Consider the following 25,134-nt stretch of genomic DNA (forward strand, 5'->3'; position numbering starts at 1 on the left):
TTACCTCTTGTCGGCACTGTTGAACACCTGTTCGTAGGGTGGGGGCGGGTGGTTGCAGTAGGTGGGGGGCGGGGGATATGACGTCATCATGTGGGCGGGGCCGGGTGGGATGGGGAAGGCGGGTGTCAGGGGGGGGTCGTAGCCCAGCATGCTCGGTTGCTGGGAAACTAGAGAACAGAGAAGGAGGAGACAAAATACAGTAAGTGAAACAGGAAATAAAACATCTTATTAACTGAACAAATATAAAGGTGCATCATACTGAAGGGTACTCATAAACAAACGTTTGATTCAGACAGAAAAAAGATAATAAGACGGAGAGAAAACCCAATCTAAAGAGAGAGAGTAGAGAGAGAGAGACAGAGAGAGAGTAGAGAAAGAGAGAGAGTAGAGAGATAGAGAGACAGAGAGCGAGAGAGGGAAAGAGAGATAGATAGAGAGTAGAGAGACAGAGAGATAGTAGAGAGAGACAGAGAGAGAGTACAGAGAGTAGAGAGAGAGACCGAGAGAGAGAGCAGAGACAGAGAGAGAGAGACATACAAAGGGAGACAAAGTAGTAAGAACTCAACAGACAACAAACCCATGAACTGAATTAAACATCCATGTATTATTATTGTAGAAGTCCATTTTCCGCATGGCTGACTGATGTAATGAAAGGTCCACTTTCTTTCTGCCCATGTCCGATAAAGATGCTCTGTACACCGTGATTGGCTGCCCTACTTTCAGCTCTTTTCTGTTTGGCAGTTCAGAGGATGTTGAAGGGAACGGTTTTTAAAAGAGACAAAGGGTTCATGACAACAAGAGACGATGGAGTCCCATAACATTTTAAGTTAATATATAGAAGAGTTCAACCCTTTTTAAACCCCTTTTCCCAACTTTAACTGGTTCCCTCTCCGGATCCAGCATATATAGAATAAACATGAAGAAGAAAATTGAGGATTTCATAAAGGTTTGGTTGGTGGAGAAGGGGGTTGATAAACATAGTAACAGAAGCATTCTTTTGCCTTTTCTCTTACACAGGAAACTCCTGGGGTGGATAATATAGAGCTGCATCGTGGCACTGCCTCTCCTTCCTTCATCTCTCCACCCTTCATCTCTCCTCCCTTCATCTCTCCTCTTCTCCCCTCTGCACTCCACCTCCCCTCTCCTCTACCTCATTTCACCTCTCCTCTCCTGTCCTTCCTTCCTCCCCTCTCTCATCTCCCCTTCATCACTCTGCAAGACTAAAGGATGACATCCTGTGCCAGGCTCCCTTCAAACCGAGCAGTAAAGACAGAATGCCTCAGTTGAATCACTCAATCTTTGTGACAAAGCACCTTCCGAGTCTAATCTATCTCTTTAACTCTATTCCCCACTTTTATCTCTATGACCGAACGGCTGAGAAAGGAAGGAGAGATGATGGTAAAATAGACAAACTACAAGATATGTTGGACTGGACATTCCTCTGGGTAATACAGTCAAGTCTGACCAGCTTCTTTAAAAAGGGGAGAGAAGAGGAAAGAGTGGAGGAAAGAGGAGGAGAGGAGAATAGAGGAGGAGAGTAATGAGAAGAAGAGCAGAGGAGATCTGCTGGCATCAGATCTGTTCCTCTGGTCTGCTTATTCAGCAGGGAGCAGACTCACGCTGACTCGTGGCAGACCTCCAGAGAGAGAGAGAGAAAGAGAGATTGAAAGAGAGAGCGAGGGAGAAAGAGAGAGCGAGCGAGAGAGAGAGAGAAGAGGGAGAACGACAGGCAGAGAAAGATGGGGGGGGACAGAAAGAGAGAGCCAGAGAGAGATCGAACGAGAGAGGGAATCAACATCAGGGAATCAACATCAGCAGCATAGGACCCCCTCATTTACATGTCCCCCCCCCCCCCCCCCCCAGATTTCTGATTGTCTACAATAAAAAAATCTTTGAGTTGCCCCCTCATTGAAGGATGGGACGGCCCAAAAATGTAAATTCTGGCTATGCCACTGACTTACAAATGTGCACGTACGCACACAGGAAAAAAACACCACCAACAATGCAATTACGCAGAAAGGCACACTAATTTAGGCGGGCTTGTAATATCTGATTGGGAACAGAGCATTCTGTGTTTGGGAATGCCTGGTGATTATACAGCGTTTGAACTCATCAGACATCGTTTTAATTATCGGATGCACCTGGCATGAGCCTGGTGTAATTACAGTTTATGAAATAGAGGTGTGTTCCTCTGTACACTGTGCCTGGTCTATTATCTCCTCTGTCGATCTGCAGCCCTGTGGAGTACAGGGCGACTGTCACCGCAGAGAGAGGTTATAGAGATATTTATATTATGTGCTCACTGTTGTGGGTCGTGGGGTTTCTCAGCCATAGAGCTTAGTAGTGTTTGGTAAGGTGTGTTTGAATGTAGTGTTAGGTAGAATGGTGTGGTAAGGTGTGTGGTAGGGTGTGAGGTAGGGTAGCTTGCTGAGGTTAGGCAGGGTTGTGTTTGGTATGGTAGCAGGCTGAGGTAAAACAGGGTGGTGTTTAGTATGGTGGCATGCTGAGGTAAAACAGGGTGGTGTTTGGTATGGTAGCATGCTGAGGTAAAACAGTGTCGTGTTTGGTATGGTAGCATGCTGAGGTAAAACAGTGTCGTGTTTGGTATGGTAGCATGCTGAGGTAAAACAGTGTCGTGTTTGGTATGGTAGCATGCTGAGGTAAAACAGGGTAGTTGGCATGGTGATAGCCCACCTGGCGTGGTGACCGGCTGCCTGGTGAAGGAGACATTGAAGGCGGGGTCCTCGCTGAGGGGGGAGGGGTACATGCGTCTCCGGATGAAGAAGCCCGCCCCACAGCAAAACAGCACCCCCATCATCAACAGCAGCCTGGGCGGGGGGGGCAGAGATGGGCCGGGGGCAGAGACAGTTTGGCACAATGCATAAAGGAATAAACAGCATCCGGTACCACTAAATAAATGCATCTACATCTCTATCTTCCAGGCTCCACATAGCCCGGAGGTAAGGTGTGTGTGTGTGTGTGTAAGTGGAGCGACAAGGACATCAAGATGTGTCACCATTGTCCTCACAGCTGGGGCTGAGAAACAGCTGAAAGAAAAGGGGCGAAACAACAAAGCACACAGCCCTGACACGGACACATGCAGGCCGCTCATCAAAACACCTCCTTCACCGTCGCTCGGTGGGGTGAAAAAACACACGTTTCCATGGTAAAGGAAAGGTATTACCCACAGCAGCCCACGTCATGGATACAGAGAGAGAACAAAAACAACACTGGGACCTTAAGTGTTCCTGGCCTTTCATCGCTCAAGAGCTTGTCATGGCTAGTTATGCGGCTAACACAGATTAATGATTGGTGAGAGACCAATTTTATGGTTAATTGACACTTCCGCAATAGCCATATGGATGAAAGAGAGACCTTAACAGGTGTTTCTCCACCCCAGAGGCACCCGGAAGGGCCCGTTAGTGGTCCACAGTGCCAGGTGTGAAGCAGGACTACTCACCAGAAGTACCACAGCCTCTGGATGGACAGGGCCCTCACACAGCAACGAGTGCCACAGCAGTCCTCGTAGGAACGACATCTGAAAAACAGACCATGGTTAGGCGTACTCCCCTGTAGAAGTATAACCCATGTACAAACACGCACTTACAGAGATATGACGATGGGAGTTGTTCAGTGCTGCATAGCCTACTGAAGCCTCTATAGGGTTACACTCAGTGCTGGTGTTGCAGAGTTCAGTATGAGGACTGGGTACCTGGCAGTATCAATATACTTTTTAGTATAACCCTTTCATTCCCTCACCGATCCAAATGCTCAAAGGATGAATCTCTTTATTCCTCAATATTTCTTCAAGCTCTTCTGTCCTCTTACTCTTACAGACGCATACACCCATTTAATACTGACCTTCATGTCTTCTCTTTGATAAGAGCCCTTAAGAGTCCTCAATGCACAATCGTCCAACTGTATCATATTAACCACAACGAAAATAAAACGAGCAACAAATTTCTATTTTGTGTCAATGTCAATTTGATGGGAATTAAATGTCCAGTTTGAAAGTCAGTGCTGTGCGTTTGTGTATGGAGGATTCACCTAGTGTTCTCCATTTATAATCCTAACCGAAGACAGGTTTGTGTGAACGTGTGCGGGGAGGGTGGTTATGTGTGTGTGTGAGCCGGGGGTGCTTGTAATGTATTCTCAGTCTTTGCTGTGGGACAGTGCAGCAGCCCCAGTCCCAGCTCATCTTTAATAAACACTTTCTCATTTGTATCCAGTCGCACGACACAATCCTTAACAAACGGAGCAAACGCGTGCTCACTCGACGCAGATTAACGCCAGTTGTACATCCTCGACAACCTCTTCCCTGGTGCCTGAAGGAACGTGACGACACGACATGCAGCTGCATCAAAGCCCCGGCTAAATTCAGAGATGTTGACCTCTTCTAGTGGCGTCTAACCCTATCACGTCTAACTGGGATATGAGATAACGTTGCTAGGGAAACGTGCAACGCGGCTGGTTCGGTTGGTTTGGATTTGGCAAAGGTTCAAATAGGAGTTGTCAAATTAACTGGGGGAAGCAAGACCTGCAGACTGAATTGAATGCACGCCGCAGGCTGACAAAGTATTCATGAGTGTGCAGTTGTGTTTTGCATTGTGCACTTTGCTCAGCTGACACAAGCCCAGTGTATCACTAATCATAGTGATATAGAGACTGGTTTAGGAGAAAATGCTTATCAGAGAAAATGCATGCAGCAAATTAGCTAACACTATTCAACTGGCTCTTAGAATTCAGGGATCAAGATGAGGACAATGTTTTCCAGCTCATTGCGACACATACCATCGATGAACCATGGAACAAGATATTAACAAGCTCACTTTCCCTCTACGAGAGCACCAATGAGATTATAATAGGAAAGATAGACTGCTGACATGGTAACAGGGACTGAAATGGAGGGCTGGCTTGGAACCAGCAGGTAAAGGACACATCTAATGGGAGAGGAGGAGAGAGGAGGAGAGAGGAGGAGAGAGGAGGAGAAGAGAGAAGATGAGAAAAAAGGTGAGGAGAAGAGAGGAAATGAGTACTTGAGAGAACCTCTGCCGCCCAGTCTCCTAGTTTTAGAGCCAAACTCAAATAAGACCCACTCTAGCAAAACTAATCTCTCTTCGCCTTCGTCAGAGAGCCCGACATCACTAACCTCCTCCAGGCCACCTCCCTGACTTCCCCATCTCTTTGTGCTACTGACAGTGTGGGTGGTCAAAACTCCAGTGTCAATGCATTTAATCCACATGCCTCTAGCTGAGTGAATGTTAGTGGCGGGGTGTATGAATGCCTAATGGAGTCAGTGGGATATGGATGAGTAAACAGTGGAGATCCAGTAGAATAACTGATATAACATTTAACAGAGGTGTTTCAGGGACATGGCAGTGTATTCATATGTGAGAACCACCCCAGACCAATAATAAGAATTAGACGGAACTTGCACATATATATGTACGTACTTTTTTGGATTCCTAAATTAGTTTGATAAATCAGGAAAGATGTAGCCATTTCTTGACATTTGTTAGCTTTGTTCCATTCCTGTAATGGATGAGTTGGTGTAGCTTTTGTTGTGGGCCAAGAACTGTATGTAACTGGACTTAATACTAAAGTAGTTGGTTAACCTAATGTTAACTACCACAAGGACTATCCTTGGAAGCTATAGCTGACTGGGAAAGTACCTCAGGTGAACTTAGCACCGTCCCAGAGAGCACTGCATTTGAACTTGGAAAACCAGCCTTGTCTGACTTCTTCAGAAAGCAACCTTTTTGGCAGAAAAGCCACTACACTTTCTCATGTCAAGCAAATAGTCAACAACAGAATCCTGCAGCCACTCTGCTTATTGCACAGGCCTATTCATTGATGGGTAGTTATTTGTTGGCAGACTCCATAATGGACTGCAGACTTTATAATGTACGGTGTGCTATATTAAATGGTCTACTGAGAGAAATTAGAAACCCACAAACCCTATACACACACACACACACACACGCACACACACACACACACACACACACACACACACACACACACACACACACACACACACACACACACACACACACACACACACACACACACACACACACACACACACACACACAGGCATGTTATCAAAATCAATCATTGAAAGTGTGTGTTTGTGATGAAAACAGGAGAGTGTATAATTGGAAACTAATATTAACATTTAAGCACAGACGCTGTAATTGCTGTCTTTCATTAAAAAAGTTATTGACATAATCCATATTCCCTTTATTTTGAACAGCAGGTACAATATGAGGCAGTTTGTGATGAAGGCATTGCAGACCTTATCAGCCTTCACCCTGACATACTGCTTGTTTGGCTAAATTGCAGCAGATCCTATTGATTTTTATCAGCCTAAAAACCCAGGCATTCATTGCTTACACAGCACCCTGTGAAAAGTTAGCTTTCTGCTCTGAATTCATATCACCCTAATTATCCCTGAGAAAACAAATCAAAATTTCTCAATTGCTCAGTTTGGTCAGCTTCCTGTGTCGCTATTGGTAAGCTCTCAAGAACTCACAACAGCTCTCCAGCATGAAATGAGAAGTATAAGCACAGAATTAGTTTCAAACTAATCCAGCAGGCCTTCAAAGCACTCTTAAACCTCAGAGGCAAGATAAAATCACTAATTAGACATCATTAAGAGCTAAATAAGAGGATTGCCTTAAAAAACATTTCTGCTGAGGTCATGCAGCAGCTGTAAACACGTTGCCAGACTGTGTAAGAGATACAAAGCACCACAGTGAAGAATTGAACTTCAGTGCTAATTTAGTCAACTCTTGATTGTTTCATTATTCTCAGAAGCACTATGCAGTGCTATATACTACCAATAATCTATTTATAAATTCCCATAGGGCTGAACAATGTATTATGTATTCGATAGACTGAATGCCATCAATACAGTCTGACACACTGCCTCAAAACATGAAAAACTGTAGATCTATTCTGAAACTCTTTGGGAGGACCTTGGGTCACCGCACTAACGGCTTCACAAACAAGCGTCCTTCAATTACAAAACATACTTAAGAGCGTTTCCACAGCCAGAGAGGTAATCACGCCGGTTCTTCACGGACGATAACTCTTTTCATATTCTTCCTGGGTCCTTGTTCCCATGTGAAGCCCCCTTGCTGTTTAAAACGGAACGAGTCAGATTCCTGTTTGTGCGCCTCACGCCTGCAGGCGGGGGCACGTGTTCAGGCTGGGCCTTGACAGGGGCTGACCCGTTCAGTTTGGAGTAAGTCAGCATCCCTTGAGTCCTGACCGAACGGTTCCTGATAATCTGAGGGCAGGGCTGCGGACTGCATCCCTAAGCCCAGACCTATCACGACCAAGTCCCCTACCCCTTCACCCCTCATCTCACCAACCACACACAGCTCCTGACCACACCCCTTTGTCCTGATTTGCCAAAGAACCTCGACTCAACTAGGATTGTGGCGCGGAGTCAACGGGAAAGAGCCCCATGCAAATCCTCTCTATCCAGCATCATGGACTCCCAGAGAAAAGCTCCACACACAGCGCTATCTATAATTGGTTCCTGCTTGCCGAATTTCTTTCTTTCTGATCGACAGCAGGAGAGGAGAATAACATTGCCTCTAGCAGTTGTGCATGCTGCATGTTGTGTGACTGAATTCTATGTTGTGTAGTTGTATAGTTGTAGTCAGGACTTCTCGCAGCTCCACAGCATCATTGATTCTGCACTAATGGTCCATGTGTATTTTTTGCCACACAAAGAAAAGGCCAGACTTTCTTTCATTTTTGTGTGCATGCGTGCGATTGAACTTTGGTGGTTGTACAGGCAGTACTCACATGAAGTAGATTGGGTATCCTCCCTCGAAATACCAGCAGTACTTCTTGGCATCCACAAACTGAAACAAATAGAGTCAAAGAGATTAACGATTGGGAGTGAGTTGTTTTCTCCCCCCCCCCCTCCCTCCCTCTCTCACGCGCAGACACACTCACAGTCCCACATGCCCGCAGACAGTACAAACTTGACATCAACTGAAGTCAACCGGGTACATTGTACCACTTTCCCTTGAGGTGAAGAAGCAGAACTCGGCAGAACGGGCGCCTTCTCCGGGGGCCTTCACAACATCCTGTTAACCCAGCCTAGCTAATGAGCCTCAAACAAGCAACCCTCCTCTACTACTCACTGAAGAGAGGAGAGAAAAGGAGTGAAGAGAGAGTTGAAGTGAAGAGAGGAAGGCAGGTTTCAGACTTGACTGGCTGATTGCTTGTGACAGCTGGGCTGTACTGTAAATTGGGGCTTATTTCAAATTGGATGTCAGGTGTGGACGTGATTGTTAAGTACTGTGCAGTCAACTTCAAAGCCCTCGTTTTGATCGACGCCGGTGGAGATGGACACAGCACACTTGTTTTTGCTCTCCAAGCTGACAATACGCTCTGTTTATTGGAAGGAAAGATATGCTCCAAGCTTCCCTATTTGGAAGGCTGTTTTCACAGTCTAATTGGATGACAATTTGAAAGGTTATGTGATAAGGAGTGTAACAACACACACACACATCCTTATTTCCAAGCAGCATGGGGTTGTCTGCAACCCTGTTGCACAACGCTCCAATCGTCTGTGATTACAGGCTCTGTCATTTCATAATCAATATCTCCCGGAGCTAGGCTCTTTTCGAACACTCTCTGCTACAGCCCGGGGATCTAGGGCTCTAGAACACTCTCTCACAGGCTCTAGAACACCTCATCCCAGGCGATTGAACACTCCCCCCCCCCTACCACCCCTGGAGCTAAGTTCTAGAACACGTCTAGAAGGTAAAGATGTCTCATCTGGTTATGGATCTGCCTTGCTGCGTAGGAGTGGCTAGGCTCTAGTGTGATATGTTCTGAGGAAAATGAGTTTGAGAATGAGTGAAAGAGGATGGGAGACAAAGAAAGGTCGAGAACAAAAAGAGGGAAAAGTCTGGAATCAATGAAGGGGGGAGGGAAACGGGAGTTAGAAATAGAAAAGGAGTGAGAAAACAAGACAGAAACAAACAGGGCTGTCCTTAACTAACGCCGTACACAAGGCCAAGCGTTGCCTCCAGTGCGTCATGCGATTTGACAAGGGAGAGATTTGAGAGATTTCCAAAGATAAATGCTTTTTCAACAAAGACAGTACGTTTCAGCGGGCTACCTATGCGCTGTTTCAATGTACTATTCAGTGACAGAATGTCTCCCTATGCAACCGTTCCCCACAGTTTAAGATAATTGCAGACTATTACAGATTCTGGCTATTTGAAAAAAAAACTATGAATCCCTCCTTCAGATTTGAAAGCCTGCTGTAATGACATTGACTATAAGCTTGTGTGTGATTTAAATAGTTCTGTTACAGAAGGGGAGTGTGATTTAGAGGATGTGATCTTGGCAAGGTTAGTGTGCCGAGCCGTTCTGTCCTGTCCTATCCTCACCCTAACTCTCCTTGACTGGCAGATAGTGCTGTGGCTGTCTCTCTGTAGGCTAGTATACCCAACGAACACACCTCATCCCTCCCCGCCTTCTCCTCCATTTCCTCCTTTCAATACCATCAGAGGCGTGAGCGAGAGAGAGGCTGGGAGGAGTAAGGTTGAGGGGGCGGTGTAATTAACACTTCCTGTCAGGAGGAACTGTTTGAGTCACGCCACCTACTCTGTAAACACAGGGGGGGGACATGTTATGCACCGACACTAGCAGCAGTACAAAGAGGCTCTGAGCAAAATGAGGCTGACCTCTTCAGAGAATGCCGGGCTCTACACCGTGTGGACAAGTAGCATAGGATGACTGTGTGTGTGTGTTTGTGTTAGGTGTGTGTGTGTGTGCATGGCACGGTCATTAGAGAGAGGTTCAGGGGTAGGTGGAGGGGGTTTCTGGGGGTTGGGTAGAGGAGGCCCAGCGGGGTGCTGGTGAGGGCCAAGCTTAGGGAAGGCTGGCAAAGTTGAGGTCGGGGGAGGATGACGGCATCCATGCCAGCCAAACAACAGGCTATTTGTCAACGTGTTTATCGGTGAGTTGGAGCCTGCGGGGTGGTGGAGAAGAAACTCCCCACCAGACGCCCTGGCAGAGCGGAGCTGGCAGGGAGATGGGTGCCACAGTACCATGGGAACTCCACGGCCATCTCGCCTTGTGCCAGGAGACAGGAGACTCGCTCAAAGGTCTAGATGGTTCCCAGTCCTACACTGATGTAGATTCTCCGAGCGCCGCCTCATCTGTTACGACCACTGGGCCCAGATATAAACACACTGCAGGTCTTGACAGGGAGGTGTCCTCTACCTTACCTTGTGTTTATTAATAATAAGATAATAATAATAATGATAAGAGGCTTCTGGGCATGCTTTAATGATCCTGTCTCTAATTGGGTCTTGGTGCCGAAAAACGCAGGGTCGGTGAATCTGGTGTCGTCCACAGGGACGATGGTGATCGTTACGTTGCCATCGAGTGATGGCCTCCTCCACAATCCTGACGCACTTCTACCTGAAGGGCTCCGGGGGGAGACAACTGTCATCGTTCTAGGACATTCAAACTCCCTCTGCGCTTCAAATTACACTTGTTTGTCCTGAGTCATATTGTGCATGGGCAAATGTAATCGGATTTCAACTATGAGTCACTGGAATTCCCTCCTGGCTCTTCAGGTCACGCCCAGGCAGGACACCTGAGTATCACCTCCACGTTGCGCACCCTTCCCTGGCTGTCACACCCGGTCCGACGTGACTGCTGGAACCCACGCCTACAGCCCTGTGATGGGATTAGTCATGAGATTAAACTGCTGAGTCGAAACGGCTGCGTGAATCAAAGTTGAGCGTTCATCATTACTCCGATGTCAGATTACTGCAGCCCGATCGTTATTCACCACTTTGAGTATGAGCAGGCTCTGATATATGGTGAATAATTGTATGGCTACCATTACAGCTGTTAGGTCTGAGGTCAAACCGAAAAAATACTTCATTTTGGAAAGTGTCTTCTGGAGCAGCAGTATACCTTCTCAGTGGTACCACAAGGAAAACTGGTAAACTGGCAAACACATCCCCAGTCCTGTTTTCCATCAAACCCTCCTACTCTGCTCCCTGCCTGGCTCGGTACCCAAGCAGATCGATATCCTCCGAGCGCAGGGATGTCCGTTCCATTAGCGAGCGCCAGGAACCCCACAAGGATCGTTTTCACGACGGCTACCCGGAGCCCCACCAGAACAGGGGGCCCAGGCCCAGGCTCTGGGGTGGGTCACTCCTAATCCCTCAAAAGACTCTCTGTCTCTCCTCCTCCCCTTCCACCCCCCTCTCTATATCTCTCTCCCTCCAGAGCGGTCTGCACTCGGGCCCCCCCACATCGCTGTGCTAAGCCTGGGGGGCATCTCTACCTCTACTCCCCCCCCCCCCCCCCCCCCCCCCACACACACACACACACACAGCTGGTGGAAGACCCACTTTAGACGAGCAAAGAGCAGAACAGCCCAGGAGGCTGGGGTTTTCGAGTTGAACAGCGGGGAGAGAACGTACGAGAGAGTGCTAGAAATGAAGAAGAGGACGAGAGGCAAGAAGGAAGAATAAATGCAAGTGCTTTTAACAAAGGTTTGGGGCGGGAGGGGGCTTCTAGGACAGAGGAGAATGTTCTCCCTCGCTTCTTTCTGTTACCTGGGTTCTGCTTTGTTCTAGCATAACCTTCCAAGATCAAACACTGGCGGGGGCCAGCGTGTCCAGGGGTGCCTGGCACAGAGTGGAGATCTGAGACCAGCAGTCTGCCAGCAGCACTGACTCACTCCTCTGGTTATAGCCTCTCACCCACTTCACACTGGGAGTCACTATGCAAGTTAAAAACTATATTCAGATCGAAAATCAGTCATGCTTCATCCAATCACGTCCCCATATACCAGCCGCTCAGAGAAAGTGTTTATTTTTCAATTTCAGAGCCTGGATTGGATATTAGAGCAAAACAGGCCTGATAAGATGGTTGATCCTACGTTAGTTTACAGCATGTCTAAATGGCATTTACTATGTAATTACACCGCAGTCAAGACAGCCTGGATGTATGTCGCCAGGAGACCAAGGCTTCATTACACGGGTGAATGATCAGAGCACTCAGTTTGTCTGACTGGCGTGGGCGGACGGTGGCCTATAAAGGTCATGCCACATGCCCGGGCCACTCTTTGTTGTTACGGCAACCAGCACAAAAAGAAAGGTTACACTACCTTATCACCATTTATTGTGGTTCTACATTACATTTTGAAGCCATTAACCTACAAAACTGCTGTACATGCGCAATCAATGTATGCCAAAAGTCAAAAAGAGAGAGAGAGAGAGAGAGAGAGAGAGAGAGAGAGAGAGGGAGAGGGAGATGGAATAGGTAATGGGGAAGATGGTTAATACCTTGCTAACAAGGTATTAACCCTTGGCGTTTGTGTAATATGTTGCTCTTGTAATTTTAAATCTAGCGAAAATACGAGTGCCAACACAGTACTAGTATGCCATTGCTATTAGCAGTTAGGATTGTGAATCCAAGGTAACCATGAAGTGAGTTCAATTACGCTTCCCCAGGACAATTCACTTCCTGTTTTAATGAGCTCAATCCCTTCCAGAAAGCAATAGCAGCCCAAGCAGAAAGGAGTACATCCAGTTGTTACAGATTCCAATTCAGCTGTTCATTGTCTGCTTGGTAGAGATGTATACTCCTGTGTGGGGGGGGGGGGGGGGGGGGTGTATGTGTGCCTACGTGACCTCCTAGCCACAGCAGAAGCATTAAGACCCCATCTACACAGCCCCCCCCCCCACCTCCCTCTCTTGCTGGTTCCCCTCCTGCCAAGACCCATCTGACTGAGGCTGGGCTCAGCCTCAGCACTGTCCTCTACAACACAGCCGAAGCAGTGGAGCTCCCACATGTTGTTATGAATCGTATATACAGTATTACGCTGGGAACTGATATTTCATCTTCGTAGAGCTGGCTAGGAGGTGGTGGAGAGAGTATGGCTTTGGGGTTTTGTGTATGTGTGTGTGTTTGTGTGTGGGAGAGAGAGAGAAAGAGAGGGAAAGAGAGAGAGAGAGGCCACTGAACGGCTTGATAACTTAAAAGGTTTAAATTAGCCTCGAGGGGTCTGCGTCTGTAGGGGGGAACACAAAGAGTACACTTCTAGACATAGTGCATAACTCAATTAAGGGGTATGGGTATTAATGTAAATCAAAACAGACATCAATCACAAAAGTCCGAGCGGACAACAATGATTGGCCTCTGTGGACACATCAGGAGATTGTGCGTGGAAGCCAAACATATTGAAACTGGCAATTATTGACTCACTGCCACGAAATTCGAAAGATTGCTCTGCAATCTAGCAAACAGCCCACACGGCAATGACCTACTGCTATTGTATGAAACACTTAAGCATGAAAGAAGGGTGCGTAGACCTGTGTTATTTGACTGCTGCTCAATCTATTATTAAACTGTATTCTTTCTTAAGCTTTATCAATAAGATGTATTAATAAAAAGGTTTCACAAGACACTACAAAGGGAGCAAAAAAGTAAAACACTGCACCAATCCAACCCTGACTTTTGAAATAGAGTATAAGCCTATTACTGACTTATGTGAAAAACGAGCACTGTTAAAGTTGTGGTCTCACAAATTCAGCTACAGACAGCGCAATTAAATCAAAGGGTGAAAGTAATTTCGACATCCCCTTGCTGACAAGCAGCAAACAGCAAACTACAGTAACGGCTATCACATTAGACAGTCTGGACTAAAAGACAAAGGATAATTGCATCACAGAAGCTAGCCAGCTGTATGTCATCTGAAAAGCACAAACGGCTTTATTTATGAGCAAATACATGTCGTGCATGACACCCTAAATTACGTCTAACGCAATAAATAACGATAACCATGCAATATCTAAACGTATCTAAAGTGACGTTTCAGTTTCCCTCTTAATAGCATTTAAAAATAGCGTTATTGCTTATTGTGGATAATCGGCCTCTAGTCCAGGGGACAATAGTGACACATGCAGAGCTGCTCACCTCTAAAAACACCCAACATGTCAGGACTATTGAAGGGAGTTGATTCTTCATTTCTCCGCCCCCAAAAAGCACACCTCCGCTTACAAAAAAAGAAAGAGGTGAAAGTCCTTCCTTCTCGCTATGTTGATTTCATAACATTAAACTAAACGATTGGTATGAAGAAACGGTGGTTCCCTTAGCACAGTTGTCAGCGCAGACACAAAGCGCACGACGAGTCTATGCGTAACCCCGCTGTCAATGCGGGATAGAAAGCGAGGTGAGAACGTTTCACTGCGAGCCCGGTTGAGGTCTTTGAGGTCGATGGCTTGCTATAAGAAATGTCAACGTGGAGATGAAAAGTAGGCCTGCACTATTATTTCTAAATGAAACTGCGTCTGGACAGCATGAATTAGCCTAGGTAAGGACTACTGTAGAATACTGTAGTCTACGAGGTTATTCCACGCCCCTTTTCAGTGACAAAGCTAGTCCGGTCTCCGGATACAGTAGGTAAATTTGGAGAAGGTGCCCTCGGGGAAAACCATTACCAAACATTGTTTTCTGCCACTGGGAATTTGAAGATTAGAAGGACAAACATCATGAAGCCAATAATGATTTTATAGCCTACAGCTGTTGAAAATAAGACATTAAATGCTAATGTGTTCTCTCGCACCTGCTTTAAGGGAGCGTTTATTTATTTATTTTAGACCTGTTTAATTGGTGTGCCTTGGTGATGATAGTGATGTTTTATCTTGGAACGAATTATCAGGGTTTGCTTCATCTTTGAGGTGACAGCACCGGGTGCAGTTCACCCTATTATTTTTATGTTGCATAGAAACCAAAACATACATGAAGCAAAATATAATTTCGCTGTTGTACGAACGTCATGTTCAGAAGAAAGTTCTATGAATTCTGAAATGTAACAGGTTTGTATATGTGCTTAAAAGCATTATGCTTTCAAGGCACTTCGCGGTTGCTCAATCGCTTTTCAGCCCACCAGTGAACGATCAATGTTTCCCAGTAAACCCCGTGGCAATCAACTGAGAAGACAACCATCCTGTCGGGCCTGACATATGCTACGACAAATCAGAACATGATGACTCATAAATCAAAACCCAATCAATCTAAATGAGCGCAGAGACAGGCCTGTCTGTGTGGGAGTGCCCCGTTCTGAAATGGGCTGCAGCTAGGCATCGCCCTGTCTCATTACTGCCCAGAGGTAATTGTTACTTATTGGAACTGTCCTCTCTGAATGCTGCTCCCTTAATGGCACATAATAGCTTCCCCTGTGAATTATGAAACCATTAATGTGGCATCTCTCACTCCTCTCTTTCTCTCTGCCTATCTCTCGTTCCCTCTTCTGTGTTTGCAATATGAGATGTATGGCTTCAACCTAGCTTTGGACAGAGCTCTCAATTGTATAGTCACCATTTTCTGCCCACTGTTCACTGTTGTAATTGGATATTTGATCCCCCTAAAAGTCAATTAACTTTCCCTTAAATGTTCTGAATAGCAGCTGAAATATATTGGTCACAGAGCAAGTATGTCATGGAGTGGGGAAGTATTGTAGCATGTTCACTCAAACTCAATTAGCAAGGTCGGTAAAGCTGTCATCAAAGAGAGGAAGAAAGAGAGAGAGGGAGGGAGATAAACAAGAGAGGGAAAGAGAGAGAGGGGCAGAGCATGATAGAAGGACAGAGAGTGGAGAAGAATCAAGATAGCGCGCAAGAGAGAGGGAGAGGAAGAGGAAGAGAGAGACAGCCTCAACTGTACCCTTAGTATAGATAGTCCACATATTTAAATTTTAGGTATATGTTTATTGTATGCACCTTCCTGCCAAAGCAAATTCCTTGTCTGTGCAAACTTTCATGGCGAATAAATCCCATTCTGATTGTGATTCTGAACTGTCTTGAGTTAGGCCGCCCTGCTAACGCGAGTCTCAGTCATGACTCCTGCATTATTGATGTCACCTCTCCTGTCAGACTCCACAACCCAGCACTGCTGGGTCTGGAGCTGGGCCTGTGTTCTGTGGTTTGGTTAAACAAAGCTCCTCTCTCATGAGGCCACTTGCCACGGCATGCTCCACACATCAGGCCAGATCCGGTACAATTTGCGTTTCTTTGCAGAGCAAAGGAAGATGGGGGGCCTAATAAGGAACCCAGGAATAGCAAGAACTCTGCATTTAAACATCTCAGTGGGGCAGTGGAGTGACCAGGCCCTTACGGATGCTGGTGCTCAAGCTTCTGTGCACACACACACACACACACACACACAAACACACACACACACACACTCTCCACACTTCTCTTGGTTGAGAATATTGGGAATGGGTCTATTGATACAAGCAGGTCAGCCAGAGACCAGGGGCCAGGGGGAAATAACCAATGGGAATCTAGCTAATGACCAAACAGAAATCCATGCAATAGATCTGTGTAGAAACCTAATGTTGTTAGTGAACACACACACAGAGAGATGCTCAGCAGCACAGGGATTTGATTTGAACTTTTCAACAGTACAGTAAGATCTGTTCGATATCCTCTCTTACTGGACCAATCTCTTCCATCACAGCTGTCTTACTCAGCATCCCCCATAGAACACACCTGAACCACCACACTCCACGTTGGACAGTAATGCACATACAAGCAAAGCAGGCCAGTACACGAGAGCCACTGTGCATTGCCACAGTCAGAAAATCCCATTCAATTTCCTTTCCTCAGGCTTCTGCACTGATTCCTAAGATGTAGGCGATCTGTGCTGACCGCAGTATCTTTCCATATGTTTCTACCATTGTGAGGGGTGGGGGGGGGGTATTACCCAGTGTGGAGTGCTACTAGCCTCCCAGCCTCCAAGCCCTCTTGTCAGTGAGTTTGACTACAGACTCCTTCTACAGAAGGCTGTAATTAGCCTCCCATCGTGCTGGCAATGAAACCACCACTTCTATCAAAGGCGACAGACTGAGCGCCCGCTGTGTGTGTGTTTTCCACTCGAACCTCCCACAGTCGACATATTGTGTAAGCTCCAGTATCAGTCCACGGCATGGGGAGTTAAAAGGTAGAAAACACATACATGCACACATTCACATTTCAAACCCCCTCTCCTGCCATCATCCATCTCTTTCTCAGGAGTAGCAGGGACCACAGGGGAGTGGAGCTGGAATTCAGTGCAAATGCCCACAACAATGCACCTAGATGTCATGGCAATAGCATGACTTAGAATGGTTGAATGTGTACAATGGTCAACTCATTTGTTGATTTGATAACAGTTCTAGAAAATGTAAACATTTCCACTGTAGTGAAGACTGGATGGAGTGAATTTACTGTCAAGGTTCCAGACTGGTGAGTAGCTTGAGACATTGTATCACATTGTAGAATTCTAGAATGTCTCATTCTAGTCATTTGAGGCGTTGTTCAACATATGGTGCACAGCAGTGTCGGTGTAGAGATGTAAGCAGTCAGCCGAAAAACATCACGGTAGACATCAGTCAGACAGCCTTCTCTTGTGTTACCCCTCTTTATATGCGGCATGGGTTCCGTTGAGCTAACACGCCATTCTTCCTATGCTAATGCCCGGGGACCTGCTCAACTCAAGCCTGTTTTTTCCTCTTTGACTGCGTCCAAAGTCAGACCAAGAGGACGTCAGCAAGACAGCATGCGTTTTCTCTGCCTCCGGACATGTGTAACTGATAAGAGATCATTCCAAGCCTGATGCTCTGTTTTGTATATTATGCCCCCCCCCATCCCCCCCTTTATCCCCCCCCCCATCCCCATAAACACCATTGCCAGAGAATGACTTAAAAAAGCGGGTTTCTAAGAAACTGTGGACTCTCAACTCTTTCCAACTGTCAGTCCGGGGGAGTCTGACAGTTTATTTTTCATGTCTATATTTTTGCTGGACTAACCTTTGATACGTAGGGAAGGGTGTCTCATACTGATCAAACATCACAAGCTTGGAATATCCGTCATAGACTGCCCTCTACAGGGCAGTCGCCTCCATAAAGCCACCGCTGTTTGCTGTGGAGACCTAACGATGCTATTCTGGGCGGTGAAAGCCACCGCCTCCATAGCCTAGGTGATCATCACCCACAGAAACTTTTGTAAAATTATATTTCCCAGTAACTTATGCTGAATCCTTCACAGACAAAAAACAACTTTGTGAGATTGTGAGCAAATGGTGACATCTAGTGACCATTTGGAAAAATGACCATTTACTCATCTTTATAACACCTTTAACTGAGGTCCAACTTATACCTTATTTTAATCATTGACATGCATGAAAACAATTCAACACAGTTCAAGCCAAGCTTTAGGCTTAGAGACAAATCTTTATTTACAGTATCAGGACATTCATGTACATATTTCATTTGTTCCCATCAAAACAAGCTGCTCGTTTGATGGAACATGGACCCATTTACAGTCAGAACTCTGGAGTAAGTTGGGTACGCCAACACAAGTGCTTCTTAGCATATACAAGTGGAGAGGATCTGTAGTTTATTGCTGAAGAGATTAAACCCATGAGAAGTCACTTCTCTTCTGGGTCTGACATGTGCAATGGCTTTTAAAACAGTATTATAGTTCTTTTTTTTTACATACTCTTAAAACAACATAAATTGGTTTAATTTACATATAATTAGCTCACCCCTATCCCCTTCAAGATGTCTTTAACGATACACATAAATGAAACATCTTAATAAACGGATGGCAGATGACACAAGACAAAAATCATGAATGAAAACCAAATAATAATAAAAAATATGCAATTCCATTTATGGCCTGCACTCATCTCAAATTCACCAAGAATGGCACCAAAGAAAATATCAAACAGACAGAAGAGTTAACACATGACAAGGCGTAGTTAGGAGCAATTGAATACATGCTCCCCGTAAAAGTAAAGCAGCACAGACATGAGAGATTATACAAAAATGAGAGTGTTTGTGTGTGTGTGTGTGAGAGAGAGAGAGAGAGCGAGGAGAAACGGTTTGGCTTACGAGTTCAGTTTATGATGCGAGTAGTAGATTTTTTTTACAGCCGGTCCCCACACCAACCCACTAACTCAGACACTTAGCCCCTGGAGAGAACTGGATCGGAGATAAATCAACACAGGTTTCCCTTGACGTTTCGGCAGCCCCCCCATTAGAGCTAACAGTAATGAGACCGTGGGCAAAATGACAGAAAATCCAGCTGGCTTGACAGCAGATGCAGGTGGACACATCATGTTGTTTACATTTTCCTCCTTATCTGAGACATACACGAGGGCACAGGGAATACAAGGAGCCAGGGGTTGGATTGTGATTGGTGGACGCATGGTCCCTTCCTCTAGGGCCATGACCCAATGTCCACACTAGCCCACTACTTAGAAGGAAGCCATGGACTCCACACAGCCAGCCAGTATGAACACAGGTGTGAAGGGGCTGTTTGAATACGCTTACAAAATCACCCTCACTTCCTTCCTTCCCTCCCCTCCTTTTTGATAATGACAGATCTAACATGATAGGATAAAGCCAGTGCTCCTTTATTCAGCTGCAGCCAATCCAGCCATGTTGGATCTGAGGTTTCTCAAAGGAGGGCAGGGACTGAGGAAGCATTTTCATTGCATTCATAGAGCTTACACACCGATGTTCAACTGTCAGGCCGCGCGGAGGATAAATCAGCTGTCGACGCTGGAACACGCAGTCGGGCGTGGAGGGTGGGTGTGTGTGTGTGTGTGGGGGGGGGGGGGGGGTCAGGTGTGGGGTCGACAGGAAGGGGCGGAGCCTCAATAGATGAAGTCCCCGGGGATTTCCTGCAGGGCGCTGAAGGGCTCTTCGAACTTGAAGCGCTTGGAGATGGCCTTCTGGTCGGGGGTCATGCTCTCCGTATCCGTCTGGCGACACTGGCCCAGAGCGTACGCCGCCATGACGATCAGCTCCTCCGTCACCGGCCCTTCATCCTCCTCCTCTTCCTCCTCCTCCTCCTCCTCCTCCCTGGAGGGACTGGAGCTGGCTGGGCTGGGGTGCTCAGGACTGCTGGCCTGCTCTGGGACCGTCACCTTCACCTCCTCCTCCTCCTCCTGTGTCTGGGAGGGCGGGTCTTTGGACTGCAGCCAGGCGTGCTGCAGACACTGTTCTGCTGTGGCGCGGTCCCTACACACACACACACACACACACACACACACACACATATGGCAAACACATGCAGGTCAGACTTCATCCTTAATTAATAACAGTGTTTTTCTGTCCTGCTCTGTGGTGTGTCTGTATGTGAGTGTGTGAGCGTGTGTGTGTGAGCGTGTGTGTGTGTGTCCTACTCACTGTGGCTTCTTGACCAGCAAGGCCTGCATGAAGTGGAGCGCTGCCTGGCCCAGGTGCTGGAGCTCCACATCTGTGTAGTCGACGTTGATCTGGGAGATGTTGAGGAAGGTTTCCTGCTTATCCTCCCCCAGGAAGGGAGAGATGCCAGTCAGCATCACATACGCCAGCACGCCAATACTCCTGGAGGAGGGAGGGAGGGGGGGAGGGAGGGTGGGCGGGGGGGGGAAGGGAGGGGGGGAGGGAGGGTGGGCGGGGGGGGGAAGGGAGGGAGGGAGTCCACAGGTCAGATGATGTGTCTCATGATGAGGTAGGACTCAAGTATGCAATCTTTGTTCCCTCGATGTGGATGGAGAGGAGATTAGAGGGCAACGTAGCAGGGTTAGTATCTCGCCTTGGGGGTTTGAGCGTGACGCGTGACTCACCACATGTCTGTCGCCGTGCTGATCGGCTCGTAGTTCAGGATTTCTGGAGCTGAGAACGAGAACACCCAGAACAGGAAATGATGTCGCCGTTCAAAAAAGGGGAGGACGACCCTGATGGCCACCGTATCCACAGGAAACAGCTTTCCCCTCAGGCCCCAGGTGTTCTGGAGGCTGTGTTACTCACCGACATACTCTGGGGTGCCCATGATCTCTCTGAGCTCCTGGTGGTTGCTGACCATCCTGGACAGACCAAAGTCAACGATCTTGATGTCCCCCACGGGAGCATCGCTGGTCAGCAGGATATTCTGGGGCTGAGGAAATAATAAATCAGATGTGGTTGAGCTAGGTAGAATGGGAGCGTCTTTTATAGTCTTGTGTGTGTGTGTGTGTACAATATGTGTGCGTGCTGGAAATGTCAGTGTGTATCCTGTATGTGTGTGTGCAGTGCAGGAAGGGGTGAATGTGTGTGTGTACAGTAGGTAGCGCGTGCTTGTAAGTGCGTGTGTGTATACAGTATGTAGGTGTGGATGTGTGTGTGTGCATGTTACCTTCAGGTCCAGGTGGACCACGTTGTTCCTGTGCAGGAAACACACTCCCTCCAGGATCTGTCTCATCAGCTTCTGCACCTCCTCCTCAGTGAAGGCCTCATCCCTCTCAGCCACACACTGGTTAAAGATCTCTCCCCCCGCCGCGCTGGACACACACACACACACACACAGACAGACACACTTGTTAGATATCTCCTCGGAGGCACTGAACGTGACTGGGCTGTACTATGGAGTGGGAAAGTTGGTTGCAAGTGAAAGATCTGAATATGAAAGTGTTTCATATTCCAGGGATGTAGGTCTAGACGGCCAAGCTTCATTCAGAGTCTGGTCCATGTGCTAAGTTCTCTTCCGGCCCAGGGCTGAGCGACTGGTCTGTACCGTGAACTAAAGCTGATCTGAAGTAAGGTCAGGTAGCCCCAGTCTTAGTCCTAGCCTTAATCCCATCCCCTAGTCCCAGCCCTAGCCCCATCCCAAACCCCACCTAACCCCTCAGGCTCGACCCAGCGGCCCCGCTGGGATCTCCAGACGTGCCCTGACCCTGAGGAGACCTCAGATGATGGGGCCAGCACCCCCTGACTCTGACAGCCTCCAGGTCAAGGACGACCAGAGCTAATGATAGTGGTTGAGCCTTTAAACACAGTTTTCTTTTCAAACTGGAGATCTGAGACTTCCACAGCTCCATGGGTGGGCTCCAGTGTGGGTGTGGGTGTGTGTGTGTTTCCCAAGTAGCCAGAGGCATAATTAGACCACCGACAGTGGACAGTGTGTGTTGTCTGTGTGTCTAGACACACTTGATCTCAGTAGACAGGTTAGACAACAGTCCAAACAAGCAAGGAAAAACCTGCTATCATAACAGTATCTCCATCTATGAGTCCTATTCTAGAGCTGCCCCCAGCGGAGTCGCTGCTACGGACAGCTATCTGGATCAGATGACTATGCTTCCTCTGCCGCTGGGATTAGCAGAAACAGCGCACAGGCGCTAAACATAGCAAATTAATCTAACTCTATGGGGAACTTATGGGGACTGTGAACGAGAAGAAAAAAAAAGGTGCTTTTTTTCGTTTTGGCTGGTGTCACCTGACTGGAGAAAGACTTTCTGTAGGGCGCTGGTGGTGATGGGTGGGGTGCACCTTGCAGAGTGCACCTTCCCTTTACCTTTGGCGTGAACCTGCACCTTTTATACAGTAGCCGGGGCCGGACCTGCTGCAGTTACAAGATTCAACCGGCAGGAGTCAGTGGAGAGCAGAGAAAGGGGATTTCATATGTGAATTTCTGCATCTGACGGTCACCCACTCACATACACACGGGCGACTTACTCGAGGGTCTCCTCATCCTTGTCTGATACAATCTAGAAAAGTCCCTTGACGTGACTGAAACCATCCTGTCTCCAAACCAGGAGCCAGTGTAGGTGTCAGCTATAGGGCAGAGAGAGGAACTGCTTCCCCTTTTCTATCGCTCGACTCTGGCCTTTGAAATGTGCCAGTGGAGGAGTAGGCCTGGTCAGTTGGTAAAAACAAGGGACTTGATGAAGGAACACTGGACTATGCCTTCTGGCAACAGAACGGTCATTAAATACTCATTAAGCAGACAGACAGATACACACAAACTCACACACTTCTAAGAGCATGCCCATTTCTTAGAATTCAGTAGGAAGACTCAAAGACTACCCTGTTATAGTCCTGATGGCCTGAGTTGCAATTATAGACTAGCACTGCCAGCGTAGCCTCTTAAGTGAACCATGAGAGAAGGACGAGAAGGAAAGTGGAGAGAGAGGGGGGTAGGGGGGTGGCAGATAGATGGGCTGTGCGTTGGGGTGGGGATGGACAACAGAGAACAAGGAAATCTGGCAGATTCATATCTAGGTCAGGTTATTTATTTATTTATTTTTTGGGGGGGGGGGATGAGAGCATGTCTGGGTGGGTTATGTGGTCTGGTGGGGTAAAAACTTTTATTCTGGGGGCTTTCTCTCTCAAACACACACGCACGCACACACACACCGTCCCTGTTCTTCCTGGCCCAGCTGGCCCCAGTAGCCTGGTTCCGTCTGTGGCGCTGCAGACGGCTGTAAGCCCCTCACAGCGACAGCCAGCATGCCGTCCCTGAGCCCCTCCCTCTCCATGTTTCACCAGCTCCAAGACCCCGGAAGGCGCTCACTTCTGCTGAGTTTACTTCCCTCTAGTTATGTCATTGGGTTTTATGCTGTAAAGTCAGTGAACAGGTGACAGCCAGACACTAGCACTGGAGGATTTGGCTGTCCATCCCCCCATCCCTTCAGTCCTTCCCCCGTCCACCCTTCTCCTCTGTGTCTGATGTCAAGCCGGGAGTTCCCAGGATGTCCTAGCGAGTGGCAGGCAATTCTATGTGGACTGACAGTCGACAGGAGATTAGGACAGACCAGGGGTCACGCATGGCAGACCGGGTCATGTGATAAGCCGCTCTACTCACTGTGGAGGCACTTAGGGACCAGACTAGGTGAAAGGCGGCGATGGTCTTACACGCCAGCGGTCTGGACCGACGCATGTGAAATCCTATCATGTGCTTGTCTTCGGACCAAATAAGATTGAATCAAATGAGATCTATCGTGGTGTAATGTTTCTCTGTCTGTCGAAGTCCAGTTTCATTGGGTCAGTGGAATGTGTTTGTGGACTAATGTAGGTCAAGTTCATTTTGAACAGAGAGAGAGAGAGACAGAGAGAGAGAGAGAGAGAGAGATGGATGGAGACAGATTGGATTGCCATATTGGATAAATCAAATCAATGATCCACCAGACAGGAGACAGATCCACCAGTGTTGGATAAGCGACCTGTTTCCATGAAACGATATCTATGTCATGTAGTCTGGGCTCTTTCCTCTCCCTTGTGACCTTGTTACACACAGAGACCCCCAGTTCTGTCAATGACAGATGGAAAAAGGGCAGATTACTTTAGTGGAGGGAGAGAGACAAAAAGAGTGAGACAGTGATGTGCAATGGCCGATGATGTTGCAAAGGCAAGGTCTGTTGATCTTCCGGAACGTTCTCTTCAAGTGTACCTGCTGACAGAGACTCTTGACTAGGTTAGAGAGCTCCTAAAGGCTTTTGATTGCATGAACTGACATTAGTTTAGCTTTTTGTTTGAATGAACTGCTGACCTGCTGAAATGATCTACTGCAGCAGTCATTTGCATTTCAATATGTTGCACCAGCAAATTAAAGTGTCTTTCTGAGAGTATGTTTGTTTGATAGTGAAAAAGGCCTATGCTATAATCCAACATGACTACAACATTACAGAGAGCGATAGAGTGAAAGAGAGAGAGAGAGACCTCATGATGGATGTTGATATTCACTACGTGCTGCCTTGGAAACATTGTTGAACATTCAATAAAGCCTATTAAATATAATTTAAACGAAATTGAATTGACAGAGAGAAAGAGGACAGAAACCCCCCCCCCATCCTCCACCCCCCTGCTGCTATCCCCCCCCCCCCCCCCCATCCCCTTTTCTCTCGTTGCCACTGTCCAGCCCCTCACGTGCCAGCATGGAGCTCCACTGACACAATGAACTCTCAGCCAAGCCAGCAGAGCAGGACAGAGCTCGCTCTCTCTCTCTCTCTCCTTCCTCCCTTCTCCCCTCTCTCTCCTGGTGCTCCCCCCCATATCATGAATAGCTCTCTATAATGTTAGACTGACCCTCCCTCTCCCTCTCCCTCTCCCTCTCCCTCTCCCTCTCCCTCTCCCTCTCCCTCTCCCTCTCCTCTCTCTCTCTCTCTCTCTCTCTCTCTCTCCTTCCTCCCTCTCTCTCCTGGTGCTCCCCCCATATCATGAATAGCTCTCTATAATGTTAGACTGACCCTCATCCCTCCCTCCCTCCCTCCCTCCCTCCCTCCCTCCCTCCCTCCCTCCCTCCCTCCCTCCCTCCCTCCCTCCCTCCCTCCCTCCCTCGC

The 25,134-nt window shown here is 47.5% G+C and overlaps 2 protein-coding genes across 2 annotated transcripts in view; both read right to left on the reverse strand.

The window, feature by feature from the left end:
• Nucleotides 1–14,042, reverse strand: vopp1b (VOPP1 WW domain binding protein b). The gene is made up of 5 exons (XM_067251737.1): nt 13,984–14,042; nt 7,822–7,880; nt 3,461–3,538; nt 2,695–2,828; nt 1–167 (listed from the first exon to the last, which is right to left on the reverse strand). Exons 1-5 carry the CDS (start codon nt 14,032–14,034, stop codon nt 1–3), a joined length of 489 nt encoding a protein of 162 aa, XP_067107838.1. The 5' UTR covers nt 14,035–14,042.
• A 4,229-nt stretch (nt 14,043–18,271) lies between these two features.
• stk17a (serine/threonine kinase 17a) overlaps nt 18,272–25,134 on the reverse strand; it is a 19,116-nt gene continuing 12,253 nt past the window's right edge. Inside the window, exons 3-7 of the mRNA XM_067251736.1 lie at nt 21,216–21,360; nt 20,852–20,978; nt 20,668–20,716; nt 20,246–20,425; nt 18,272–20,077 (exon numbers count right to left, since the gene is read on the reverse strand). Coding sequence (XP_067107837.1) covers nt 19,711–20,077; nt 20,246–20,425; nt 20,668–20,716; nt 20,852–20,978; nt 21,216–21,360 — 868 coding nt within the window. The 3' untranslated portion in view covers nt 18,272–19,710. The remainder of the gene's footprint in view (nt 20,078–20,245; nt 20,426–20,667; nt 20,717–20,851; nt 20,979–21,215; nt 21,361–25,134) is intronic.

This window comes from Osmerus mordax, chromosome 15, assembly GCF_038355195.1.
Source record: "Osmerus mordax isolate fOsmMor3 chromosome 15, fOsmMor3.pri, whole genome shotgun sequence".
In the NCBI taxonomy this organism is placed as follows: domain Eukaryota; kingdom Metazoa; phylum Chordata; class Actinopteri; order Osmeriformes; family Osmeridae; genus Osmerus; species Osmerus mordax.